This window comes from Cherax quadricarinatus, chromosome 13 (assembly GCF_038502225.1).
Source record: "Cherax quadricarinatus isolate ZL_2023a chromosome 13, ASM3850222v1, whole genome shotgun sequence".
In the NCBI taxonomy this organism is placed as follows: domain Eukaryota; kingdom Metazoa; phylum Arthropoda; class Malacostraca; order Decapoda; family Parastacidae; genus Cherax; species Cherax quadricarinatus.
In genome coordinates, this window is record NC_091304.1 from 13,895,125 (window position 1) to 13,906,446 (window position 11,322).

General features: G+C 37.9%; 1 protein-coding gene across 1 annotated transcript in view; it reads right to left on the reverse strand.

Moving 5' to 3' along the window:
• The window catches only part of LOC128688486 (uncharacterized), a 58,768-nt gene extending 51,434 nt beyond the window's left edge, over window positions 1-7,334 (reverse strand). Inside the window, exons 1-2 of the mRNA XM_070084537.1 lie at window positions 6,916-7,334; window positions 1,861-1,952 (exon numbers count right to left, since the gene is read on the reverse strand). Of these exons, the coding sequence (XP_069940638.1) occupies window positions 1,861-1,952; window positions 6,916-7,036 (213 nt within the window). The 5' untranslated portion in view covers window positions 7,037-7,334. The remainder of the gene's footprint in view (window positions 1-1,860; window positions 1,953-6,915) is intronic.
• Window positions 7,335-11,322: the final 3,988 nt, after the last annotated feature.

Here is an 11,322-nt window from a genome sequence, read left to right on the forward strand (position 1 = left end):
AAGGAGGGGTGTTAATGTTGCAGTTTAAAAACTGTAGTGTAAAGCACCCTTCTGGCAAGACAGTGATGGAGTGAATGATGGTGAAAGTTTTTCTTTTTCGGGCCACCCTGCCTTGGTGGGAATCGGCCAGTGTGATAAATATATATATATATATATATATATATATATATATATATATATATATATATATATATATATAGATATATATATATATATACATACATATATACACACAGAGTGGGTGTGTGCAGGCGGAAGTGTTGTGACACAACGCTGGTGTCTACCTTGAGTGGGGCCACGGACGTAATTGGTCTTCCACTCCCCAAGCTTGTGAAAAAAGACACTTATGGAGAGTTTAAGTGACTTCTTCAGTGCTAATAAGCCATTAGCACTGAAGAAGCCACTCGGGGCGAAACGTTTCCTTTAATAAATGTCCTGGACTGTATATTAGTGACTTTTTTTCACATCATTTTACTGCTGCTCACACAAAAAATACATATATCTAAACTTGATTTTATAATTTAAGGCTACATTTTTCTCCATAAAAGTTCTGAACTCCTTGTAACATGACAGTAACATGCTCAGGTACAACGTGTCCCGTGACCTGGTGCTAAAGTTCTCGCTTCACACGGTGAGGGTCTGGGTTCGATTCCCCGCGAGAGTAGAAACATTGGGCGCGTTTCTTTACACTGGGTGTTAGTCGACTGGTGTGGATCACATCCTGGGACAAAACTGAGCTAATTTGCCCCAAATGCTTCAGCTAGGACTGTATACCTTGTACATATACTTGTAGTAAATAAATATTATTATTATTATTATTATTATTATTATTATTATTATTATTATTATTATAACGTAACATAATCATGAATGCTGTAATCGGAATCCGTCTGCTGTGGACTCACCACGAAGCTTCGAATATATGATGTAAGGGAAGAGTTAGGCTACGTCTACGAGGCTACTAGATGCAAGGAGGAGAGAAATCATCCATCATCAGTGAGAGAAGTTGATCATGATACAACAAGAGAATGGCAACAGTCAACTCACGCAGCATCCAAGAATGATACCAGAGCCACATGTTTAGGCATATCCAACAATCTAATTATGTATGGTGCAGGAGTCACATGTCAGACGCTGTATAACCCTAACAGGTTTACAGCCCGGTTTCAACCGAGCTATGAACACATGTGTAAAAGTTTAACGTACGTTAATATAATAGGAAAAAATTATAGTCAGGTAGCCAGATATTTCTCTTTGTGCGTAATTAGCTCATTACCACTGTAACATTGTTTAATAATAATAATAATAATAATAATAATAATAATAATAATAATAATAATAATAATAATAATAATAATAATAATAATAATAATAATAATATCTTTATTTACTACAGGCCAAGCTGACATCAATGACGTACTACTATACAGAAAGTCGCTTGTTATGCTGAGCATTTCTGGAAAATTAGGTCAGTGTCCCAGGATGCGACCCACACCAGTCCACTAACACCCAGGTACCCATTTTACTGATGGGTGAACAGAGAGAACAGGTGTAATGAAACACTCCCAATGCTTCTGCTCTGGCTGGGAATCGAACCCAGATCCTCGCCGTGCGAAGCGAAAGCTTTAACCATAAGGACAAAACATGTTAGATTTTAGCTATTGGGTCTATTGTGTGCGTCTTTGATGTTTCGACCACTTACAGCATAATGCTCCAGCTAGTGGACCCACTGTATACGTTCCTGAGGTTTCGATCACTGCTCAGAGCATGGTTCTATAGATTATTAAGTTACCCATCAAATATAACTTATTTTCTTACTTAGGCAAGCGCCCAAGTTAAGGATTTCAAACTCATTCTCACCTGTGTAAGATAGCCAGCACCCGTGGCTGCCCGGAAGAGTCTATGATGTCCGTCCTTGGCTGATTTCCCCGTCAGCAGCAGCAGCCGCACCCCTGTGGCAGCACCGACCATCACAGGGCAGCAAGCAACATGGACCATTACACGGTAGCATTGCAAAACGCGAGAGAGGTGTTTCATTACTCATTTAGCTTAGATACGCCCGCGGTACATGGCTACCCTGTTATATATGGTTGTACTGTGAAAAAAAAAAATACATTTTAGCGAAAAGAGGACAAAACTAATTTGAATTTCGACGTTGAGGGCGTTTTTAGGCCTTATCTGGCATAGTTGAAATTTTTAGCTACAATGTACATATGCCAGATTTAATGTTGTGGAAAGACAAAATTAGGTTTGTTTTCCTGCAGGAGAGAGAGGAGTTGAAGGTGGGGGTAGACGACAGAGTGGTGGATTTCAATGTGAAGATGGAAGAGTGGTGGATCTGAAGGTAGTGAGGGAGAAAGAGTGGTGACCTGAAGATGGTGGTGCAGAAGTGAGAGAGGTGGATTTGAAGGTGACGGTGCACGAGGGATAGTGGATTTGAAGGTGGCGTTGCACGAGGGATAGTGGATTTGAAGGTGGCGTTGCACGAGGGATAGTGGATTTGAAGGTGGCGTTGCACGAGGGATAGTGGATTTGAAGGTGGTGGTGCACGAGGGATAGTGGATTTGAAAGTGAAGCGCAGGACTGGTATATTTCAAGATAGTGGAAGAGAGAGAGAGAAAGATCGAAGAAAAAAATGAAATAAGAGAACATACGAGTGACAATTTGGGGGAGGGAAAAGCACTATTTTTTAAACCACTCGTTTATTAAACGATGCCTCTACAAGTTAAACACTTAACTTTTGCCCTTTACAGATTATGCACTAAAACTATCGATATTTTTTACCCAATATGCTATTTTCAAAGCAATCTATAATGAGAAGTGTGGACATAGGGAAGAGAAGTGAACATCCTGTTGTCCCAAGTGAATCACAGCTTTGATGTGACCAGGAAGTGTGACCATCTTACTTATCCTCAGTGTGAGAGTTAGAACTGTCTCACCATCGGGACACTCACTGGTTCTCCTGACTCGAGCGAGTGAGGGAGTTCTCAGTCTTGTTGCAAATGATCATTCATAATCTACTCATAATCATAATCTTCTCGATTATGATACAGGGCTCTTGATCCGAGAAATTCCCCATTCCCCAGGTGTTGTATGACTCCCTACTGGTTTAGCTCTTCCCAATGAATAAAACAATAGCAACAACAGTAACAATAGTAATAATAATAACAACAATAATAATAATAATAATAATAATAATAATAATAATAATAATAGATGTTAAGTGAATGTATAGGAGCCTTTGAACCAAGTGAGAGAGTAATTGTGGTAGGGGACTTGAATGCTAAAGTAGGAGAAACTTTTAGAGAGGGTGTGGTAGGTAAGTTTGGGGTGCCAGGTGTAAATGATAATGGGAGCCCTTTGATTGAACTTTGTATAGAAAGGGGTTTAGTTATAGGTAATACATATTTTAAGAAAAAGAGGATAAATAAGTATACACGATATGATGTAGGGCGAAATGACAGTAGTTTGTTGGATTATGTATTGGTAGATAAAAGACTGTTGAGTAGACTTCAGGATGTACATGTTTATAGAGGGGCCACAGATATATCAGATCACTTTCTAGTTGTAGCTACACTGAGAGTAAAAGGTAGATGGGATACAAGGAGAATAGAAGCATCAGGGAAGAGAGAGGTGAAGGTTTATAAACTAAAAGAGGAGCCAGTTAGGGTAAGATATAAACAGCTATTGGAGGATAGATGGGCTAATGAGAGCATAGGCAATGGGGTCGAAGAGGTATGGGGTAGGTTTAAAAATGTAGTGTTAGAGTGTTCAGCAGAAGTTTGTGGTTACAGGAAAGTGGGTGCAGGAGGGAAGAGGAGCGATTGGTGGAATGATGATGTAAAGAGAGTAGTAAGGGAGAAAAAGTTAGCATATGAGAAGTTTTTACAAAGTAGAAGTGATGCAAGGAGGGAAGAGTATATGGAGAAAAAGAGAGAGGTTAAGAGAGTGGTGAAGCAATGTAAAAAGAGAGCAAATGAGAGAGTGGGTGAGATGTTATCAACAAATTTTGTTGAAAATAAGAAAAAGTTTTGGAGTGAGATTAACAAGTTAAGAAAGCCTAGAGAACAAATGGATTTGTCAGTTAAAAATAGGAGAGGAGAGTTATTAAATGGAGAGTTAGAGGTATTGGGAAGATGGAAGGAATATTTTGAGGAATTGTTAAATGTTGATGAAGATAGGGAAGCTGTGATTTCGTGTATAGGGCAAGGAGGAATAACATCTTGTAGGAGTGAGGAAGAGCCAGTTGTGAGTGTGGGGGAAGTTCGTGAGGCAGTAGGTAAAATGAAAGGGGGTAAGGCAGCCGGGATTGATGGGATAAAGATAGAAATGTTAAAAGCAGGTGGGGATATAGTTTTGGAGTGGTTGGTGCAATTGTTTAATAAATGTATGGAAGAGGGTAAGGTACCTAGGGATTGGCAGAGAGCATGCATAGTTCCTTTGTATAAAGGCAAAGGGGATAAAAGAGAGTGCAAAAATTATAGGGGGATAAGTCTGTTGAGTGTACCTGGTAAAGTGTATGGTAGAGTTATAATTGAAAGAATTAAGAGTAAGACGGAGAATAGGATAGCAGATGAACAAGGAGGCTTTAGGAAAGGTAGGGGGTGTGTGGACCAGGTGTTTACAGTGAAACATATAAGTGAACAGTATTTAGATAAGGCTAAAGAGGTCTTTGTGGCATTTATGGATTTGGAAAAGGCGTATGACAGGGTGGATAGGGGGGCAATGTGGCAGATGTTGCAAGTGTATGGTGTAGGAGGTAGGTTACTGAAAGCAGTGAAGAGTTTTTACGAGGATAGTGAGGCTCAAGTTAGAGTATGTAGGAAAGAGGGAAATTTTTTCCCAGTAAAAGTAGGCCTTAGACAAGGATGTGTGATGTCACCGTGGTTGTTTAATATATTTATAGATGGGGTTGTAAGAGAAGTAAATGCGAGGGTCTTGGCAAGAGGCGTGGAGTTAAAAGATAAAGAATCACACACAAAGTGGGAGTTGTCACAGCTGCTCTTTGCTGATGACACTGTGCTCTTGGGAGATTCTGAAGAGAAGTTGCAGAGATTGGTGGATGAATTTGGTAGGGTGTGCAAAAGAAGAAAATTAAAGGTGAATACAGGAAAGAGTAAGGTTATGAGGATAACAAAAAGATTAGGTGATGAAAGATTGAATATCAGATTGGAGGGAGAGAGTATGGAGGAGGTGAACGTATTCAGATATTTGGGAGTGGACGTGTCAGCGGATGGGTCTATGAAAGATGAGGTGAATCATAGAATTGATGAGGGAAAAAGAGTGAGTGGTGCACTTAGGAGTCTGTGGAGACAAAGAACTTTGTCCTTGGAGGCAAAGAGGGGAATGTATGAGAGTATAGTTTTACCAACGCTCTTATATGGGTGTGAAGCGTGGGTGATGAATGTTGCAGCGAGGAGAAGGCTGGAGGCAGTGGAGATGTCATGTCTGAGGGCAATGTGTGGTGTGAATATAATGCAGAGAATTCGTAGTTTGGAAGTTAGGAGGAGGTGCGGGATTACCAAAACTGTTGTCCAGAGGGCTGAGGAAGGGTTGTTGAGGTGGTTCGGACATGTAGAGAGAATGGAGCGAAACAGAATGACTTCAAGAGTGTATCAGTCTGTAGTGGAAGGAAGGCGGGGTAGGGGTCGGCCTAGGAAGGGTTGGAGGGAGGGGGTAAAGGAGGTTTTGTGTGCGAGGGGCTTGGACTTCCAGCAGGCATGCTTGAGCGTGTTTGATAGGAGTGAATGGAGACAAATGGTTTTTTAATACTTGACGTGCTGTTGGAGTGTGAGCAAAGTAACATTTATGAAGGGATTCAGGGAAACCGGCAGGCCGGACTTGAGTCCTGGAGATGGGAAGTACAGTGCCTGCACTCTGAAGGAGGGGTGTTAATGTTGCAGTTTAAAAACTGTAGTGTAAAGCACCCTTCTGGCAAGACAGTGATGGAGTGAATGATGGTGAAAGTTTTTCTTTTTCGGGCCACCCTGCCTTGGTGGGAATCGGCCGGTGTGATAATAAAAAAATAAAAAAAAATAATAATAATAATAATAATAATAATAATACACTTTTCCTAGTATTATATACGAGTCGAGAATCACATTTTTTTCAAGAGACGGACAATTTATGGATACATAAGTTTTTTTCTTAAATGTAATTAAAGGACTTATGATTTATATTTATGCTGTCTCCAAAATGTTACAAACTGGTATACACTGGCTGAACGTATTATTATTATTATTATTATTATTATTATTATTATTATTATTATTATTATTATTATTATAATTATTGTAATCATTATTGTAATTATTATTATTATTATTATTATTATTATTATTATTATTATTATTATTATTATTATTATTATTATTATTATTATTATTATTATTATTATTATTATTATTATAATTATTGTAATCATTATTGAAATTATTATTATTATTATTATTATAATTATTATTATTATTATTATTATTATTATTATTATTATAATTATTGTAATCATTATTGTAATTATTATTATTATTATTATTATTATTATTATTATTATTATTATTATTATATGTTATTCTTGTTACGAGAGCCGACTCCTTGTTCTTTCGTAAGACTAAAACAAAATCAACCTTGATGTAGCTCTCAGGGAGAGTGAAAGTTATGTACAAGTCAAGATATCAATGGAACACTTTTGTTTTTATCAAAAATATACGGAAATTGAAGCACACGGACTGGATTTCAAATATGCAAATTAGTTTTTAAAGGTTATCTTGCTATTAAGTGATGGAGGATCTATCCCCTACCACTCCTTGTGGGTTTGGCGCTTCACATAAATGAAAAATCTGTGACACAAGTACGGTGGGTGGATTCCACAGTCTCGAGTTAAAAACAAAGGAATTTTCTCCCCACGTTACTCACTGTGTTGAGAACCTCGTCCCTGACCAGCCTCGGCAGTGACGCCTCCCACAGGCAGCAGCTGCACCTGCAGGAGCAACACCAGCAGCAGCTGCAGGCAACAATGAGAAGGGTGGTGGGGCATGGTTGTGATGACGTTGGAGGTGCTGGTGGTGATATTGTTGGAGGTGGTAGTGTTAGTGATGATGAAATTGTTTCAGGTGTTGGTGACGAAGAAGTTGTTGGAGGTGGTGGTGTCGGTGATGATAAAACTGTTGGAGATACTGCCGTTGCCTGTTCTAGTGTTGGTGTTGACGATGACAGTGATGCAGGAGCGGTGACTGCAACCACGTCAACCATGACACTACACGTACACGTTACCACATCACACGTCACACTCTCCAACACAGGAAAACTGGACGAAATACTGTTGTTGAGTTGAGCAGCCAACTTTCCTGCCCCTGCTGAGGTAAACACTGATCGTGGAGCAACGGTTAGGATACGTAAGGTTCGTCAGGAAACGGGAAAAGTGTTTCCTGACGCGGGAGCTTTTGGTCATCTGACTGATGCCTTCCGCTGGCTTACCGGTTCACCCTTTCAAAAATTTGGAGCAACACTTCACAACTTTGGTTTTAGAACATTTCCTTATTAATAATGAATAATGGGAAGGAACTAGTAGAAATTCATTATATCTTTGAGTTATTATCTGGGCTCGAGGGCTTCCTTGCAAATAATTAGGTAATTTTTGAAGGGATTTTTCAAAAATAAATATAAGTAAATTTTACACACACACACACACACACACACACACACACACACACACACACACACACACACACACACACACACACACACACACGTCAAGAAATTAGAGAAAGTGCAAAGGTTTGCAACAAGACTAGTCCCAGAGCTAAGAGGTATGTCCTATGAGGAGAGGTTAAAGGAAATCAACCTGACGACACTGGAGGACAGGAGAGATAGGGGGGACATGATAACGACATACAAAATACTGAGAGGAATTGACAAGGTGAACAAAGACAGGATGTTCCAGAGATTGGACACAGCAACAAGAGGACATAGTTGGAAGTTTAAGACACAGATAAATCACAGGGATGTTAGGAAGTATTTCTTCAGCCACAGAGTAGTCAGTAAGTGGAATAGTTTGGGAAGCGATGTAGTGGAGGCAGGATCCATACATAGCTTTAAGCAGAGGTATGATAAAGCTCACGGTTCAGGGAGAGTGACCTAGTAGCGATCAGTGAAGAGGCGGGGCCAGGAGCTCGGACTCGACTCCTGCAACCTCAACTAGGTGAGTAAAACTAGGTGAGTACACACACACACACACACACACACACACACACACACACACACACACACACACACACACACAACAAGTTTACCAATTAGAATAAAGACGAATTTGATGTACGATATTAATCCAGATGTCCTGGAATCTCTTAACATCGTTAAATAATTTAACATTTTTTTTTTTTAATTTTCTGGTTTCATTCCGGTCAAAATCTACTTCGGCTGCTCGTAAAATGCTGGTTATTCTTGAAATTCCCCACAAATACGAAGGTTGTGCAACGGAGACATAACGTGTATCTGGTGACTAATTTTTTTTTTATTTTAGTTCACCCAAAAAATAACGTAACTTAACCTAGATTTTGAGTTAGATTCCGGGATATGTTGTTTTAGGACATTTTCGAGCTACAATAAATACTCTTTTCATCAAAAATATAACTGTTTCCGGTTTATAACCCATTTATTGTTGTAAATTTTTCTTAATGAAGAATCAAACTGCTTAAGAAATTTTGATCAACACCAGAGAAACTTTTTTTTGTATTAATTTGTTCACAAAATCCCGATGTCTTTTGGAAAAAATAAATTTATTATTATTATTATTAATTATTATTATTGTTATTATTATTATTGTTATTATTGTTATTATTGTTATTATTATTATTATTATTATTATTATTATTATTATTATTATTATTATTATTATTATTATTATTATTATTATTATTATTATTTTTATTATTATTATTATTATTATTATTATTATTATTATTATTATTTTTATTATTATTATTATTATTATTATTATTATTATTATTATTATTATTATTATTATTATTATTATTATTATTATTATTGTTATTATTATTGTTATTATTATTATTGTTATTATTATTATTATTATTATTATTATTATTATTATTATTATTATTATTATTATTATTATTATTATTATTATTATTATTATTATTATTATTATTATTATTATTATTATTATTATTATTATTAATATTATTATACAGTCAGTGTGGATGGTAAATTATCACTTAACTCTACCGAGCAGATCAAGTAAATATTGATCTAAATTACTAAAAGATCATAATCGTGATTATTATTATTGTTACTGGGACGCGCTAAATTAGCATGGGCCATACATTGATTGGCCTGGTTGGCTGTGCACATAAAGAACTCTATCATAATCTTTGATAAATATTATTAGAATTATAAGCTTAGAATATCGCTGTATAATGCCAGCAACGCCTTTGTGACATGCAGATCTCGGACGTTCCCTGAAAATAAATAAAAAATGCTATTACTGGTTGGCCAGAGTTGTAAAAGAGAAAGCAGAAGCAAGACCAGAGATTATGTGTCGTCTAGTAGTTGGTGTAGCTTAGGTTAGGTTAGATTCCTCTGAAAACAGGACGAGTGTTTCCTGACGCGGGTCTTAGTCATGTGATGGCCCACAGCTGGAGCTTTTGGTGTATTTTCGTCATAATTATTATTTTCTTCTGATAATTTAGGGTCAGTGGACGTCCCCTTACTCTTAACACCTCCATCAAGGAAGCTTGGTGAACCCTCTGATGCTGTTGAAAGTCTAGGTCTTGTTCCAAGGAATTGGAGTTACCCTTTCCTCGGATCAAGCCCCTCCCCCCCTCTCCCTTTCCCAGACGCTGTATAACTTGTTAGGTAAGACACATATGCAACAGTTAGGTATCTTTATTTCGAAACGTTTCGCCTACACAGTAGGCTTCTTCAGTCGAGTACAGAAAAGTTGATAGAAGCAGAAGATTCTTGAAGACGATGTAATCAGTCCATCACCCCTGAAGCTTTGAGGTGGTCAGTCCCTCAGAGTATTGTTCCATAGTCTGAAACAATATTGTTCCATAGTCTGAAACAATATGGAGTTGAAGTGACAGGATGGAGCCTATATACCGCCAGGAGGTGAGATGTAGGCCACTAGTAGAGGTAAGAATGTTGTCGTTGGAAGGTCAGGTCCCTCTCAAATCCAGCCATTCTTACTAGTAGAAGTTGACAAAGTTGATTTCAGGTCTGTACCAAGATACCCTTGTGTATTTCTGTCGCCGAGCGAGTCTGAATGGTAATCCCTGTATCCCACAAGCTCAGCCCGCTCTACCTCGATGTGCGGGGAATAGTGGAGAGCGGCGATACAATTCTAATGCAGCATAATATGTATTTGCGTGTATGAATTGTTGTGTGTATGCCAATACGTATGTGCGTTTGCGTATATGTATGTGTGTATGTGTGTGTGTGTGCGTGTGTGTGTGTGTGTGTGTGTGTGTGTGTGTGTGTGTGTGAAACAGTATGTAACCGTGTATGTATTGTGTGCACTGTAAGTACTAGTGTGTTTATATATCTGTATACATGTGTATATGTATTCGGATGCATATGCAATGCATATACCTATGTACACTTGCATATATATGCGTGTATGTATGTATACTTGTGTGTACCTTGTATCTTGGCTTCACTCACCAGATATCGCCCAGTGATTGTCTTGCTACAGTTACGCATTCACATGTGTACATATGCACCCATACACATGTATACATATGCACACCTACACATGCATACCTATGCACACATACACATGTATACATATACAAGTGCATGTGTATGCAAGAGAGAAACCATGTAAAACAATATTCAAATTTGCGCTAAACCAGCAAGGGCCATACAGCTCCGGGATAAGGGAAGTAATCAAGTTTGATCTGAGGACGGGGAAGGAAGTGTATATATATATATATATATATATATATATATATATATATATATATATATATATATATATATATATATATATATATATATATATATATATATATATACGTATATAGGTTACAGGTTTTGAGTGCCGAGGAAGTTAGACATCCAAGAAGCTTGTGTGAGCGTCTTATAGAGAAGTGAGTTGAGACAAGTAGTTTTTATAATTTATCGTGCTGTTGGAGTGTGAACAAGGTAACATTTATGAAGGAATTTAGGAAAATCGGTTAGGTGGAGTTGAGTCCTGGAGGCAGGTGGTAGAGTGCCTGCACTCTGAAGGAGTGGTGGCGATGTTGCGGTTTTGAAGGCCGTCCGATGTCAGTGCTTCTCGCAAGACAGATATTGAAT